General features: G+C 41.6%; 1 protein-coding gene across 3 annotated transcripts in view; it reads right to left on the bottom strand.

The window, feature by feature from the left end:
• DHRS7B (dehydrogenase/reductase 7B) overlaps nucleotides 1-16,030 on the bottom strand; it is a 59,870-nt gene extending 43,840 nt beyond the window's left edge. The window contains exons 1-3 of one of the 3 annotated variants that reach the window (XM_027625870.2): nucleotides 15,969-15,987; nucleotides 9,897-10,071; nucleotides 9,343-9,419 (exon numbers count right to left, since the gene is read on the bottom strand). Coding sequence is in view for 1 of the 3 variants with exons in the window: in XM_027625869.2 (XP_027481670.2) it covers nucleotides 15,969-15,988 (20 nt within the window). In the remaining 2 variants the exon portion in view is untranslated. Of the gene's footprint in view, nucleotides 1-9,342; nucleotides 9,420-9,896; nucleotides 10,087-15,968 lie in introns of those variants that run through there. The other 2 variants (XM_035724595.1, XM_027625869.2) reach the window with 2 other exon arrangements.
• Between the last annotated feature and the right edge of the window lie 1,363 nt (nucleotides 16,031-17,393).

The raw sequence follows: 17,393 nt of genomic DNA, 5'->3' as shown, positions 1-17,393 counted from the left end.
TCCAAGATTTTTTTTCTTATTTTTGATTTTCTGAAGTTTAACAACAGTATGCCTAGGTGTTGTGAGATTATCTTGGCATTACCTTACTTGGTATTCCCTGAGCTTCCCGGGTCTGTGGTTTGGTGTCTCCGATTAATTTGGGGACATTCTCTATCATTATTGCTTCAAATATTGTTTCTGATTCTTTTTCTTTTCCTTCTGATATTCCCATTATGTATATATTACATCTTTGGTAGTCGTTTCACAGTTCTTCTATATCTCTTTCTTTTTGCTTTTGTTTTGGGAAGAAAGGAACTGAAAGGAATAGAACAGAAAGTTCCTACTGTCATATGCTCAAGCTCAGAGATTCTTTCCTCAGCCATGCCCATCAAAGACATTCATTCTCTTAGAGTGTTTTCTATCTCTGGCATTTCTTTTTTATTTTTTCCTAGATTTTCTCTCTGCTTATATTATCCATCTGTTCTTGCATGTTGTCTATTTTTTTTCTTTTAAACTCCTTAGCATATTAATCATAGTTTTCAAATTATCAGAGAATTTGATCTGATAATTATCAGATAATTCCAACTTTCCTGCCATATCTGACTCTGGTTCTAATGCTGTTCAGTCTCCTCAAACTTTATTTTTTGTCTTTCAGTATGCCTTGTAATGTTTTCTTGAAAGGCAGAAATCGGGATGCCTGAGTGGCTCAGTCCGTTAAGCATCTGCCTTCAGCTCAGGTCATGATCCCAGGGTTCTGGGATTGACTCCTGCATTGGGCTCCTTGCTCAGCAGGGAGCCTGCTTCTCCCTCTGCCTGCTGCTCCCGCTGCTTGTGTTCTCGCTCTCACTGACAAATAAGTAAATAAAATATATTTAAAAAAAAGGCAGAAATGATGTACTGGTTAAAAAGAACTGCAGTAAATAGGCCTTGAGAAATGAAGAGGCAGTGGATGCATGCTATGGTCCAATGATTAGATCTAGTCTTTTGGTGAGCCTATCCCCCTAACTGTGAACTTCATCAGTGGTTCTCAGGGTTTTATCCCCCTCCTTAGCTAGGACAGAATGACCAGAGGGAGCTGGAGTTGAGTATTTCCCTTTCCCTAAGTAAGTTCCCTAGATAAAATAGTTTCTCCTGAGGGCAGGTCTTGTTAAGAACAAAATGTTCTGCCATATTTCAAAAGAGTTACTTTTCCCTCCCCATAACAGAAGCACAAGGGAATTTTTCTCCCAGTATTCACTGTGAAGGCCTGGTAGAGCTCCTGGAGTCAAAACTCACAAAACTGTGGGGCTCCCTTTAGACTGGGTCACTCCAGAGTTTTTAACTCTCAGACTTGTCCACATCAAGCCTCCCAACAATTTGTCAATTACAGTTCAGGTTTTCCTGCAGCAGTACTGCTCCAACAAGTGTGATTCTCTGTATCCACCTGTCTTGCCAATTTTGGTGGCAAAAGTTTGCTCTGTGATCTCATGACTCTGATGGATCTAAGAGTTGGGTTGATTTTTCCATTTGTTCTGCTTTTTACTTGTTAGGATGGAAGGGCAACTTCTAAGCTCCTTACATGCTGAATAAGAAACCAGAAGTCCCAACACCATTCTTTAAGATGAGAAGTTAAGCCATTAATCATATATGGTTGTCCCCTGTATGTGAGGAGTAATTTTTCTCTTACTGCTTTTAACTTTGATCTTTGGCTTTCAACAGTTTTCCTATGATGTATCTAGGTAAGAATCTTTACGTTTACCCTACTTGGGGCTCACTGAGTTTCCTGGATATATATACTGATGTTTATAGTAGCCTGAATAAAATCCCCCGAAGATGTCCACATCCTAATCCCTGGAACCTATGAGTATATTATTTTATTTATATGATAAAAGGAACTTTACAAGATGCAATTAATTAAGGATCTCAAGATGGGGAGATTATCTTGCATTATCTGGGCAGGCCCAATACAATCACAAGAGTCCTTATAAGAGGGATGAGTCATAGAGTAGATGTGACAACAGAGTGGAGGTTAGAGTAATATAAGGAAGGGGCCCTGAGCTAATGAATGTTGATGGCCTATAGAAGCTGGAAAAGGCAAGTAAACAGATTCCCTCTAGAGCTTCCAGCAGGAATACAATCTCACTGACACCTTGATTTTAGGACTTCTGATCTCAAGAACTATAAGATAATAAATTTATGGAGTTTTAAGCTATTGCATTTGCGGTAACTTATAGCAGCAATAGGAAACTAATACAGTGTTCTTTGTCAAATTTCGGGATTTGGGGACATTATTTCTTTCTTTTTTTTTTTTTTTTTTTAGTATTTATTCACTTCAGACAGAGTGAGTGCATGAGCGGGGGTGGGGGGGGTTAGAGAGGCAAAGGGAGAGGGAGAACCAGGTTCCCCACTGAGCAGAGAGCCTGACACGGGGCTCCATCCTGGGACCCTAGGATCATGACCTAAGCCAAAGGCAGGCGCTTAACAACTGAGCCACGCAGGCGCCCTGGGACATTATTTCTTTCAATACTTTTTCTGCCCTATTCTCTCTTCTTCTGGTACTCCCAAATGATAGTACACTTGATGTTGTCCCAAGGCTTTCTGAGGCTCTATTAAACTGTCTTCAACCTTTGTTCTTTTTGCTATTTTCCCCTAGGTATGAGTCACAGTGTCCTGTTTTTTCAACATGTCTTACACATTTTTTGTTGAAAACTGGCTATTTTAGCTATTATATTGTAGAACTCCAGATTCTCATTTTCTCCTCTGGAGACTGGTAGAGTAGCAGACTTTAAAAATTTGGTTAATAACTTGCCTGTACTAAACCTATGGATTTTGGTTCACCCACAGTATGTGGCCACTGAGGTCTCTGCTCAGGTTTTCTTTTTTTCTTATTTTTAGTTTTATGCTTGGATTCCTACTGGTGGTTATCTGAATATCTTAATAGTCAACCATTATATGTCAGTATTTGTGCCCAAACACCTCAGACAAGTACAGCTTCTACCCTTTGCAGATGGATCTATGTGTGGTATGGGAAGTACATACAAAGTTCAAGCAATTTTCAAGTCTTCCTCAGCTTTTACTTTTCATCAAGCTTTCTCATAACTCCTCTGTAGTTGCACACTGTCATCCAGGGATGTGTGGATAGCTTGGGCCCTCTCTAGCAAACTGTGCTCATACATGTAGCTTTCCAGTCATCCAGAGTATGTGCGGGTTTATCAAGCCTATCTATGGCTGTCTCACTTATAGGACCTGTCAAATTTCTAGCTCGTCTACTGGTTCACTGCTTGCCCAACCAGGGCCACAACCTAAGACTAAGAAAGCTGCTGGGCATGGTTTTTGGTTTTCTCTCTGTTCCAAATAGCTAGCCGCAACAGTGAGACAGCTGGTCACCTGGTTGAACGACTACACTAACTGAGCTGGGGGGATGGGATGGGAGGAGCCCAGGCAGGAACACCACAGATTCCCACTGGTCTCACCTAACGTTTGACGCGTTTTCTTTTCTTTTTCTTTAAAGATTTTATTTATTTATTTGACAGAGAGAGAGAGAGAGACAGTGAGAGAGGGAATACAAGCAGGGGGAGTAGGAGAGGGAGAAGCAGGCTTCCCAATGAGCAGGGAGCCCGATTCAGGACTCGATCACGGGCTGGTCACGGGGCTCCATCCCATGACCCTGGAATCATGACTTGAGCCAAAGGCAGGCGCTTAACGACTGAGCCACCCACGTGCCCCTGTTGGATGCTTTTTCATGAATAAATGCTTTTCAAATTTGTGTGCCTTTGGTCAATTTCCAGACCTCTGAAATGGTTGTTTTTGACAAATCTGTCCTGTTTTATAGTTAGTTTTTTGAGGAAATTTGCAACCTCTTTACCATACCAGAAGTCCTCCCACCTCAACCCAAGGACTTAATGGACTTTTTCCTACTGCTAGACATTAAAACTGATAATAACACAAACCTAATCAAATAGAAATTCTGTCTCTCAAATCATCCTATCTGAATGTCTTCATAAGCAAATACTGCATGTCAATTAGAAACTTTCAAAAGATGGCTTCTAAGACGTGATATGTGGCCGAGTTAAATTTAAAATGTTGAGGGAAAAAAAGCAACTAATTTTAATTTCAAGTTTATGGGAAGAAAAAAAAAGATACTAGATCACTGTGAAATTTGCTTCTTGTAAGAATTTACATTTTCTCACTTTATCCAGTATCTCTGGCCTGGTGTCAGTTGCTACAGTTGTCCAACCACACCTTTCTCCTGATACAGTTCAGAACCAAACTTTGTTTCTTACAATTCAGTAATTTTTTTCCCAACAATTTCTCTTTAAATTTCTCTCTCTCGCTCTCTCTTTTTTTTTTTAGATTTTTATTTATTTATTTGACAGAGATAGCAAGAGCAGGAGCACAAGCAGCGGGAGTGGAAGAGGGAGAAGCAGGCTTCCCGCTGAGCAGGGAGCCCGACGCGGGGCTCGATCCCAGGACCCTGGGATCATGACTTGAGCCGAAGGCAGACGCTTAACGACTGAGCCACCCAGGTGCCCCAAATTTCTCTTGATTTTTACCTAAGATCAAGTTTCCAGCTACCATTTTTCTATTGAGATATAAATGACAGGTATGATGATAATTTCAAATTACTGATATGATATAGCAAACCATCTCTGGAACCAAGCAGACCTAGGTTCAAATACCAATAACCAGACTAACTAGGTAAGTATCTCTAGACAAGTTACTTAATATTTTAGCTGGTTTCCTTATCTGCAAAATATGTCTAACACCTGCCTCACACAGTTGCAGGAAGGATTAGAAATGATAGCAATGATCTCTATAATTACTGGGTTATCTACTTCGAAAGTTGGTAGGTAATGTCAGAAAGGGTGAAAAGAAGGAATTAAGAAGGAATGCCTGGGTGGCTCAGTTAAATGTCTGCCTTTGGCTCAGGTCATGATCCCAGGGTCCTGGGATGGAGTCCACATAGGGCTACTTGCTCAGCGGGGAGCCTGCTTCTCCCTCTGCCTGCCACTCCCCCTGCTTGTGCTCTCTTTTTCTCTGACAAATAAATAAATAAAATCTTTTTAAAAAAAAAAGGAACAAAGAAAATGGATAAATTAATCTTTCTTGCTATGTCTAGCACTCATGGGTGGCCAAAGTAACTATTTAAATTTCATCTCTCCTTATCCACCAATTAACAATGAAGTGACCTTCTCTTTTTTTATCCCCCTTTTCATTAATTGAAACAGTTCTACACAGTATGATATTCTACCACACACAACACACTGAGGAACATAACAGATATTTTCCTACAAAGTTGCATTTACATTTTTTTAAACAATTTTTTGGGGGACATTACTGTCTGAGAAACATTGGGGAAAATTAAGTACCATAGTTCTTAAATTTATATATTGAATTTTAAAAATTCTCTATCTTTTCTCGGAATAGATTCCTTTGGAAACCTTATTACTGCTGAATCTGCTAAAATATAAGTTTATACAAATAAACTGCGGAAATATCAGGAAATCCACAAACCGCCCTAAGTCCATCTGGATACTACAAGTTAGAATACCTACCTTTGCTAGAAAATCCTTCTGCCATGTGAATATTCACCTCTTAAACCTGACTGAATTAGTACACCTGGATTTTCATTAAGTCTAGATTCCTTAAACTGAGGCAGTCTAGCATTACAAATGAAATGCAAATCACTGTAATTACTACTTGGTGGAGCAATGGTGGAATCAAAATGTTGCCATCATTTATTTCCTGTTCTATAATGGAACTTATTTTCCACTTTGGACCCCAGCTTCCCTACCTATAAAATAAGGAAATAATCCCCATTCTACACACATCTCAAGACAGTTATGGTAAGAGATAGAGAGATAACAGTTCTTCATATACTATAAAGTGATGAGTGGGGTCCATTGGAACTGCTTACCCCAGCTGCTAGAAACCTCCTCTGCTGTTGCAAGTTTACCTCATGTAAGTGTTTCTCAACCTGAAAATCAGATCAAGAAGAAAGCCCAGAACTGTCTGGTGCCTTATGCCAGAGTTCTTGGAACACCTGGTTGTACTTGATCTGTCCACATGTGGACTCTCTCTGGTGGCTTAAGCCCCTCAGTTCTCTGCTTCCTGTGCCAGACACAAATACTGCTGGATGAATGATGAACAAATGGGTGGCATATGTGAAATGAAAAAACCGAACACCTGTAGCGCCTTGGGCTCCCTCGCGGTACTCCTATCTCCTAGTTCTCAGGAGCTGGAACTTCAGGCCCCAATCGCTCTCCAAAGAGTCAGTGGAGAGCAAAAACTGTAACACTTTTGTGCAACCTACTGGATTGGGCCCTTGGGAGGTGCATGTACAGTATGTACAAAAAGAACCACTATTTGTCACAATTTGTAAATCTCCAGGTTAAGAAGAGAGAAAAAAGCTTGCCCTTTGTAAAGATCCGGCAACTGATAGGAAAAGAGGGATAATGCTGCTTTCAGATGCTTTTTATATATTACAGAATGCTCCAAGATAAAATGTCACAATCCTTCATTCCCTTGAAAATGTGGCAGAAATTACTAGATATCCCAACCCCTGCGCCAGAGTGCATTTCTATTTCTAATATAATTAATCTTTTACTTATTCTGTGACCATTTCTAACACACATGACGAGTTTAATGGAGTGAAACAATAATATTACACAAATGTCCAAAATGTACTTTAAAAAAGTAACTTTTAGCTTGTTACCATATATGGCTACTGTGTAAAGAAAAATATTAATAACAATTACTAAGTTTTTTAGTGTTTGCAACTTACTGGGCTACAGACTCCATTTCCATGATCTCATTTCCTCCTCATACCAATCCTATGAGGTAGGTATGATAGTAATTTCCATTTGCTAAATGAGAAAAGCACTTGAAGTCACATAGCCAGCAAGTCGCAGATTAGAGATTTGAACCAGGTATTCAGACTCTAAAGTCCACATTAAGTGCATTACATAGGGGGTAAATAATAATATTAGTAATCTTTTAGTTGGAGCCCTAAACAGGAAGAATTTTAATACTGTCTAGATGAATAGATCCCCATATTCAGCTGCAATCACCCAAATAAAATACAAAGGCTTTTATGCAAGAATTGAATGTAAATAAGCTAATTGCTTAATAGGAACTCAGTACAATTTCCTTGATTCAGTTTAGCTAATGTTTTAAGCCAATCTGGACTATAATACCCTACCCACAGAGAATTTTGAAGCAATAGTAGTTTCCTAATACACTTGCCAGTTTAACAACTGCTAAGTACTACTCATACAAACCTGGAAAATCTTACATCTCCCTTCAAAACAGTGCTCCCAATACAAACAAGATCTTACTTGAGAAAGTAAAGCTCTAGCTAAAGCAAACAAGCTCAAACCACTGGTAAGCAACGTTCCATTAACTCAGCGGCTATCAGCAGACCTCCTCTCCCTCCCACAAAGCAGATGAGCAGACAAGTCTCAGGTTACCATGAACTTAAGGAGATGGGAGGGAGAGCTCAGTCACAGTCTAAAAGCATTTATTCAATTTCCTACCTTGGTGGGTGGCAAGAAGCTTCCAAGCTAAATTTACTTGCCATTCAACCTCAATTTCTATCCTCATGTTTGTAGCTTTTTTCTATCCTCATGTTTGTAGCTTTCCAGAATAGATTAATGGAGAGTTCAGTTCTGCATTAAAATCTTAACATTACCTACCAAAGAAAGGTCTCATATGTGTATAACTGGGGTTAAAAACAAGGCAAAAGACCCAAAACAGAGTCACGTATGCTAAGCCCCACATCACCAAACCAAGTCTTGGTTTAATTAGTCTCGGACTCTTCCAGGAGTGGAATCTTAAACCAATCAGGAACCACCTGGTCAGGTGAGGTAATCTGATAGACCCCTGCAATCCCCTAAAGGAAAGTGACCTTGCCAAAATCAATCCACTTTTTGCTAGTATAACTTCCTTGTTCCCAGTCCCTTCTGCTTATAAAAGTTTTTCATTTTGTACAGCTCCTGGAAGCTCCTTTCTGTCTGCTAGATGGGACGCTGCCTGATTTATGAATCACTGAATAAAGCTAATAAAATCTTTAAATTTTGGGCACCTGGGTGGCTCAGTTGGTTAAGCGCCTGCCTTCGGCTCAGGTCATGATCCCAGGGTCCTGGGATCGAGCCCCGCATTGGGCTCCCTGCTCCGCGGGAAGCCCACTTCTCCCTCTCCCACTCCCCCTGCTTGTGTTCCCTCTCTCACTGTGTCTCTCTCTGTCAAATAAATAAATAAAATCTTTAAAAAAATCTTCAAATTTTACTTATTTGAATTTTGTTTTTCAACACTGGGTAGGACTAAGAAATGACATTATTGACATTAAGGAGGACAAGACAAGCCCTGGAAGGGTTAACTATGAGAGACAAGAGTTTTGGCTGGAAACTACCAGGAGCACCCAGATCTACATTTTTCTTTAAATCAATGTACAAGAAATTATGGGCTACATTTGACCATTTGAGGGCATCCTAACTATGCAAAAGTACATGGAACTCACTTCAAAGTCATCTTCAGAATAATCCCCATTCTGTGTGTGCTCCAGTCCAACATTTTACTGCACCGTAAGTTTAAGTAAATTTTTAAAATTGACTTTTCTCTGTTGCCAAAAGGGAAAGAGATCTTTTTTCCTCTCTCGTTTTTCTTAGAGCATTTCTTTGAATAACCTATTTATAAAACTTTCCTCTGTCCTTTGATATGTATGCAAATCTTTTTAAAGGTTAAATAAGCTAGCTGCAGGACTCAGGAAGGGTTTTTTGAAGGTCCTAGAAGCCATCTCTTTTAAATGTAAATACCCAGGAAGGCAGCGCCCCCTCTCCCAGTCACGGTAGGAGTTTAGCCTACACACCTCTATTCTGTGCACACCGAGATTAGAGAGGTTTCACTTTTCTTTCAGATAAGGGCAATTAATTAGTACAGATGGCCACCTCCATTACCAGGTGAATTTAGGAGGAACTATGAAAGCATGTACATCAAATGGTGCTGTCAAGTGTTCTTACAAGATTACCATTAATCTTGAGACTGTATGTAATGAATTGTAAATGGCAGAATTTCTTTTTTGTTTTTGTAATCTCATTAGCAGAGTACTTGTGATGTATCCCAGTCTGGGTTAATGCTTATTCAATAACAGAACTAGTTTCTTTCATTCCACATTTGTGGAGACCATTTCTAAGGTGGGCAGATCTTAACTTTTCCGCAACATAAATGTGGAGAAATTTTACTCCCTGCTGGGCTACCTCACTGTCACTTTCCAGACTTTGATGGCTCCCTCAATACAAGAAAAAAAAATTCCTCACAGACAAGAGGTTTTCTTAGGGACTTAGCCCATTACTGTCATCTGAGGGACAGATCCCCCTAGACCATTACCTTTGTGACACCTCCACTTGGATTATTTCAAAGACATCTTTTTCGAAACTGAACTCATGTTCTTCCTCCAGGGTTTCCTATCACAGAAGCACAAGCCAGAAAATGAAGAACTGGCCCTGACACCTTCCTTTCCCCTCTCATCCCAGAGTGAAAATATTACCAAGCCCTACTGATCTACCTCCTGAATAGCCCTCAAATCCATGGACTTTTGCCTCCACTGAGGAGCCAAAGTGATCTTTTAATAACACAGATCTGCTGATACTCTCGCGACTGAAATTCTTCAACGGTGTCCCACCATTCTTAGGATAAGCCTTAAATCCTTGGCATGACCTATGAGGGCTGCATGGTCTGACCCCAGCCTACCTTTTCAACCTTATCTCCCTGTCTCTCTCCCTCCCTCACTGCCTCCCAGCCCCAAATGGGAGCTTTAAGCTCCAGAAGGACTGAGACCATGACTATTTGCTCATGCTGTATCCCTAGCCCAGTGCCTAGCACATAATAAATGCTAAATAAATATATGTTGAAGAATAATGTTGACAAAACAACTGAAGTACCTTAGGGGCACCTGGGTGGCTCAGTCAGTTGGGCATCCGACTCTTGATTTTGGTTCAGGTCATGATCTCAGGGTCATGGGATCTAACCCCACCTTGGGCTCGATGCTCAGCACAGAGTCTGCTTGTCTCTGCTCCGCCCTCTGCTCCATCCCCTGCTGGCGTTCTCTCTCTCTCTCTCTCAAAAAAGTAAATAAAACCTTTCTTAAAAAACCTGCAGCACCTTAAATGGAAGGCATATAAAACATTAAATTATGCATGGCAAAGGAAAAGAATGTCCTTACACATTTGTACCCTGGGTGGCTAACATAGGGTGTGGACTGTAGTGGGGCTATACAATGTTTGTTAAATCATTTTGTAAACCAGAGACAACATGACGAAACAAAATATTGGCACTCAGTGTCTATTTAGCTTTGTAGTACAAATTACCAATGCCAATTAGGTCTCGCATTTAGGTATTTATCTCTCCTCTCCTCCCCAATCCCCATCCTGTGGGCAACCAGAGGTCTAACCACATGTTTGAAGGAGGCTGGACTCTCATCAGAGCTGGAAAACAGATATGGTTTGTGGAGCTGATTATAAATTCTGAGAAGCAAATAAACCAAGACTGGAGAGTGATACTGCTCTTAGGCTAAGACTCCTATCTACATTTTGTGTTAGACTTGGGCAACACTTGCCATCCTTTGGCCACACAGTAACCATAAGACACAAGCTCCTCCTATTCTCAAGGCTTCACACATGCCCTTCCCTCCCCCTGGTAACTCTTCACCCTTCTCTTTGCCCAATTTAACTCCAACGCAGTCCTTAAAGGTCTCAGACCTAAGTATTTCCTCAGCAGAGCCTCCTGTCTCCCCTCACTCCCTCCCGCTGCCAAATGGCCCCATTATACATTCTCACAGCACCCTCTACCGTCCTCTATAGCATGTACCACAACTGTAATTAATATTTAGTTTGTAATTCTTTTTCTGCCTATCTCCATTGTTAGACTTAGAAGCAACCTGACAACAGGCACTGTGTCTGTTTGGGCCATCACTGTATCCCCAACACCTAGCAAATCGCTGGTAGAGAGTAGGTGTGTTCTGCTAAATGAAGGAGTGAATGAAATACACAAATAAACACTAGCTTTTGGAGTACATAGAATTGGCTCTACCCTCACTAGCTCTGTGCCTTTGGATAAATTTCTTAACATCTCTGAGCCCATTTCTTCCTCTATAAAGATAACTATTCCTACTTTACAGAGTTATTGTGAGAATTGAATAATCCAATAAAATGCTTAGCATAAAGTCTGGCACACAATACTCAATGAATGTTAACTATTATTATTATGGAGAAAAAGAGGAATGTATGTTAGGGAAGATACATTCCACGTTCTTGACTAAACACAAACATAGCTCCCTTTAGACAAACATACAGTTGCAAATCTGAATAAAATATTTTAAGTACACTATAGGAATGTATTATCTAAAATAACCCTGAAGAAGAGAGTACAAGCAGTAATTTCTTTCACATCAGCTATAGCAACTTCTTTCAAGATATGTGTCCTATGGGGCACCTGGGTGGCTCAGTTGGTTAAGTGTCTGCCTTCGACTCAGATCATGATCCCAGTATCCTGGGATGGAGTCCTGCATCGGGCTCCCTGATCAGCGGGGAGTTTGCTTCTCTCTCTTTCTCTACCCCTCCCCCCTGCTCATGTGTGCTCTCTCCTCTCAAATAAATAAAATCTTAAAAAAAAAAAAAAAAAAGATGGGTGCCTGGGTGGCTCAGTCGGTTAAGCGACTGCCTTCAGCTCGGGTCATGATCCCAGGGTCCTGGGATCGAGTCCCACATCAGGCTCCCTGCTCCGCGGGGAGCCTGCTTCTCCCTCTCCCACTCCCCCTGCTTGTGTTCTCTCTCTCGCTGTGTCTCTCTCTGTCAAATAAATAAATAAAATCTTTAAAAAAAAAAAAGATATGTGTCCTAAGGCAAGGGAAACAAAAGCAAAAATAAACTATTGGGACTACATCAAAATAAAAAGCTTCTGCAGAGTGAAGGAAACAATCAAAACTATAAGACAACCTACTGAATGGGAGAAGATATTTACAAATGACATATACAATAAAAGGCTAGTAACCAAAATATATAAAGAACTTATAAAACTCAACACCCAAGAAACAAATAACCCAATTAAAAAATGGGCAGAAGACATGAACAGACATATTCCAAAGATATACAGATGGCCAACAGACACGTGAAAAGATGCCCAACATCACTCATCATAAGAGAAACGGAAATCAAAACTGCAATGAGATAATCACCTCACACCTTTTAGAATGGCTAAAACCAAAAACACAAGAAACAAATGTTGGCGAGGCTGTGAAGAGAAAGAACCCTCTTGCACTGTTGGTGGAAATGAAAACTGGTGCAGCCACTGTGGAAAACAGTATGGAGGTTCCTCAAAAAATTACAAATAGAACTACCCTATGATCCAGGAATCGCAACACTGGTATTTACCCAAAGAATACGAAAACATTAATTTGAAAGGATATTTGCACCCCAATGTTTACTGCAGGATTATTTACAAGCCAAATTGTGGAAGCAGCCCAAGTGTCCATCGACAGATGAATGGATAAAGATGTGGTGTATATATACAATGCACTGTGTGTGTGTGTGTGTGTGTGTGTATGATACATTCTGTGTGTATATATGTATATTGTATAATATATATGCATATTGCATACATATATTGTATAATATGTATGTATACATCTATTGTATAGTATCCTCATTGTATATATGTAATATATTGTGTGTGCGTGTGTGTATATACATACATCTATGTAATGGATTGTACATATATATTCAATTCAGCCATAAATAAGAATGAAATCTTGCCATTTGCAACATGGATGGAGCTAAAGAATAAATGCTAAGCTAAAGAATAAATGCTAAGCAAAATAAGTCAGAGAAAGACAAATACCATATGTTTTCACTCGTGTAATTTAAGAAACAAAACAAACGAACGAAGGAAAAAAAAAGACAAACCAAAAAACAGACTCTTAACTTCAGAGAACAAACTGATGGTTACCAGAGGGAAGTGGGTGGGGAGATGGGTGAAACAGATGAAGGGGATTAAGAGAACACTTAATCTTGATGAGCACTGAGTAATATACTGAATTGTTACATCACTACATTGTACACCTGAAGCTAATATAACACTGTGTTAACTATACTGGAATTAAAATTTTTAAAAATAAGAAAAAAATTTTAAATAAAAACTAAAAGAACCCTCAAATAGATGTTTATAAATAGCCAAGAATCTTTTTGGATGTGAAGTGATCATGCATTTATGTGATCTGCACACTCTTGTATACAGTATCAGGTTCTTTCAAAGCAAAGTACATTATCAATCCATTACTGCAAGGCAGCAGGGTTCCAGACCTGCACTTCAAAACCTAGGGACCTAAGTCCAGCTGTGCTGACCTTGGCCCAGGATATGCTGATAAAACAACAGGTTTTTGCCTTTAAGTGCCCTTCCCTCCCAGTAGGAAAAAACTCCAAGCCCTAAGGAGAAAATGTCCCTTCATTCCAGTGTTCTCCAGCATCTGAGGATAACCTTTCTCTCCCTTCCTGGTGTATTCTACATTCCCCAAGATACCCCCCTTTAACATGGTTTCTGTTCTCTCTTAGATTCTCCAAATTTAGACACATCATTCCACTTCTGTAAGCCTCAATTTCTTCATCTGTAAAAAATGGAACTAAAATAGTACTTCCCCGGGCACCTGGGTGGTTCAGTCAGTTAAGCATCTGACTCTTGATTTTGGCTCAGATCATGATCTCAGGGTTGTGGGATAGAGCCCTGTGTTAGGCTCTGCGCTGAGTGAGGAGTCTGCTGAAGATTCTCTTTCTCACTCTCCCTCTGCCCCCCGCCCAAGCACAGGCACTCTCTCTCTCTCTCTCTCTAAAACAAATAAATAAATATTTAAAAAATGAATAAGGTAGTAGTTCCCTCTTGGGTAAATGGCTCAGTATATGCCATAAAATTAACACATGCTAACTACTGTTTTAGTGTTTCTACCAGATCCCTAATCAATCTACAATCCAGAAAAAAATTACAACAAAGATCCTTTCCAATGGTGTAAGTTTTTTTTTCAAAGTCTGTTTTCTACAATAAAAGAAACCTTGCACCCAGGAATAAAAGGAATGATCCTAAAGAAGCTTCAAATGTTGCAAAGGAGGGCACCTGGGTGGCTCAGTCTGTTAAGCATCTGCCTTTGGCTCAGGTCAAGATCCCAGGGTCCTGGGATCGAGTCCCACATCGGGCTCCTTGCTAAGCAGGAAGTCTGCTTCTCCCTTTGCCTGCCACTTCCCCCTGCTTGTGCTCTCTCTCTCTCTTACAAATAAATAAACCTTTTTAAAAAAATGTTGCAAAGGAAAACAATAGAACAAATTAGGTGGTCTTCTGTTTCCTGAAAAAGATTAATTCAGCAAAACATAATTCATGCATATCCATCTTTATAATGCCTCCTTTTAAAGCGAGCCCTATTAGGACTACAATAGGCTACAGTCAACTGCTAATCTGGAAGCCTCACTACACTGCCTTTGGGGATAACAGAAGGTCAGCCCAGAAAATCCCAGCAAGAAGCAGCACTCAGCCTTACTGGTCACTCCTGACCAAGGCCCAGTCATGACCCTACTTCTTCCTCCCATCTCGGCTCCTTCCATCATAAGCCTCAGGAGAAATAAAAGGCATCATTACCTTAGGAAAGGGTTGAGAGACCCTCTGTATGTTCATAAGCTATATTATGACAAGGCTCCAGATTACCTTTTAAATATAACTTCTTTCACAAGGACCTCTTCAAAGGCAACCCCTGTACTAGAATGAGTAGGTTTTACAGAGAGGCCTAGTTCTAAAAGCCTGCCTCCCCCACGTATTTGTTGTGTGTAATCTCAGCTTTCATAACTCCACTGAACGCATATGATGATACCACCCACTTTACTCTTTTGTGGTGAAGAGTAAGAGAGATATCTACAAGAGACACAGTCATAAGTTAGTTCCCCTATCCTTCTGAAGAATTAGATCATTTTTACTAATTGTATCTCTGGACCACCAAGCTAAGGATCCCTTGCTCCACCTGCCACTCCTTTAGAAACCGGCTTCCTCTTTGTTCTCCTCACCACCAACCCCCCTCCCTCCACCTCCATACAGGTTGGGAGACGCGGAAAGCACTCCCTGGCAAGTCCACTACAAGAATCAAGTATTATTAGTTCATTAAACATAGGTGTATACGAAGCCCAGAAGTAACTTCTCAACTCTCAAATCACTATACCAAGGGAAATTAAAAGAGAATTCTACAGATACCTTTTATTGGGTAACTACTATGTGCCGGACGCTGGGCGGGGTGCATCCTACAGGCAAGCTCCTTGACGTTTCACAACCACTTCACGAATAGGGGCGTCTTATTTTCAAAATTACTGTTGAGTACCCAGGCGCCAAGAATTTAAGACATTTGTGCGTCTTTGGAGACGCACAGGCAGGAAGCGGCGGAGCTAGGCCTGGAGGAGTAAGAGATGTGAAAACAGCCCCCGGCTGCGGGTGCTCCGCAGTCGATACCCTCCCCTGCCTTGTGAAAAACGGGATCTCCTTTGCTAATGCTAGGTCTCTAACGCCAGGCTTTAGTGCCACCAGCCTCTAGCGCTCGAGCCTGGGTCACGTCCGTGGGTGCGGAATCGGGGAAAGCGACAGGCCCCGGCCCGGGGCGCACACTGGGGCGTGTCCGCCCTTTCCAGCGGCTCACACCGCCACAGGGACGTCAGCGAAGGCGCCGGCTGTCCAAAGAGAAAGCACCAGAGGCAAGACTCGAGTGTAAGCGCCGGACTGAGTCTTCCGCCAGACCCGGGGGGCGGCGGGCGACCAGAGGCCCGCCCCGGGACGCGGCGTGCCCCTCAGGGTCCGCGGCCTCCGCTCGGCCCCTAAACCCGCTTCCCTCCCTTCGCCGGGGCCGGGAATGCACTCGAGTCGGGGTACAGCCGCGCGCCTCGTTCCGGGCCCGTCCCTCCGCCCCTCGCCGCCAAGGTTGCTTCCTCCCCAACCCCTACCTGGTCGCTTCTGTGACCATGGTCAATCAACTTCATCCTCCCGCCTCGGAAGTGACGCGAGACTTCGCTCGCCCAGCCCGCGAGGCTCCGTCCAGTCCCCGTCCTTGCGCTGCGCGTGCGTGTCGGGCGTGCGTTCCTCGAGGTGCCGGGAGGATGCGCAGGACTGCGAAGTTTGAAAGGCCAACTCCTACCTAAGTGGCTTCCTTCCATCTTTCGGAGGGAAATTCGGAAGGCCGTGGTTTGGGTTTCCTGCACTCTCTCGGTGGCTTGTTGGGGTGGGGGGAAGTGGTCGGTACACTGGAGAATGTATGCTCCAGTTATCAAGACATTATAAATTACAAAGACATAATGAAAACAGCGATATATAAGAAGATCAATGGAAAAGAAGAGGCTAGAAACAAACCCACAGGCATGTAGGCATAATTCTCCTCCACAAAGGAGCCACCATAAAGCAATAGGAAAGTTATTTTCAGTAAATAGTGCTAGATCAATTGAATGCCGATAGGGATTGGGGGTGAGTAATGAGCCTTGACCTATATCTTGTACGAAAAATCAATTCAAAAGTACACCTAAATGTGAAAGGCGCAACTCTAGAAAATAACAGCACAATGTTGGGACCATGGATTAGGGAAATGTTTTTTACCAGGGCACAGAAAGTACCAACCCTAAAGGGAAAGGTTGATAAATTGGTCATCCTTAAAAAAAAAAAAAAAAAAGATTTTATTTATTTATTTGAGAGAGAGAGAGCGCATGAGAGGGGGGAGGGTCAGAGGGAGAAGCAGACTCCCCGCTGAGCGGGGAGCCCGATGCGGGACTCGATCCAGGGACTCCAGGATCGTGACCAGAGCCGAAGGCCATCGCTCAACCAACTGAGCCACCCAGGCGCCCTAAATTGGGCATCCTTAAATTTAAGACATCGAAAGACAGAAGAGAGTACCATGCAAGGAATAGAGTGGAGAAGGTATTTGCAATACATATATCTGAGAATGATTTTTATTCAGGATATGTAAGTAATTCTTGCAAGTAAATTTTGTAAAAGAGCTGAAGTGGTTGAAGTGGAACCATGGGAAGAGGATGTTGAAAGAGAAACAGGAGAATTCTCATAGTTCAAGATTCAAGAGATGGCAAAAGTGTGTAAGTTGAAAAATCTCCCTTCCTGCTCTCCAGGTACTACCCAGTTCTCTTCCCAGTAGGCAACGATGCTATTAGCTATGTTTGTCTTTCCAGAGCTATCTTATGCATAATTCAGCAATGATGTGTACATTCAGCATTCTCCCCATCGTCCCTTGTTGTACAAACAGCATACTGTGGCACTGCTCTGTATGTTGCTTTTATTCACTTTAGTCAATTAATTTTCATGGAAATCCTCACAAGTACTCACAAAATCTAGAAAAAGGAAATTGTATCTCTAAGTGCTAGTTATCT

This window comes from Zalophus californianus, chromosome 16, assembly GCF_009762305.2.
Source record: "Zalophus californianus isolate mZalCal1 chromosome 16, mZalCal1.pri.v2, whole genome shotgun sequence".
NCBI lineage: Eukaryota > Metazoa > Chordata > Mammalia > Carnivora > Otariidae > Zalophus > Zalophus californianus.
This window is presented reverse-complemented; position numbering and strand designations above follow the sequence as displayed.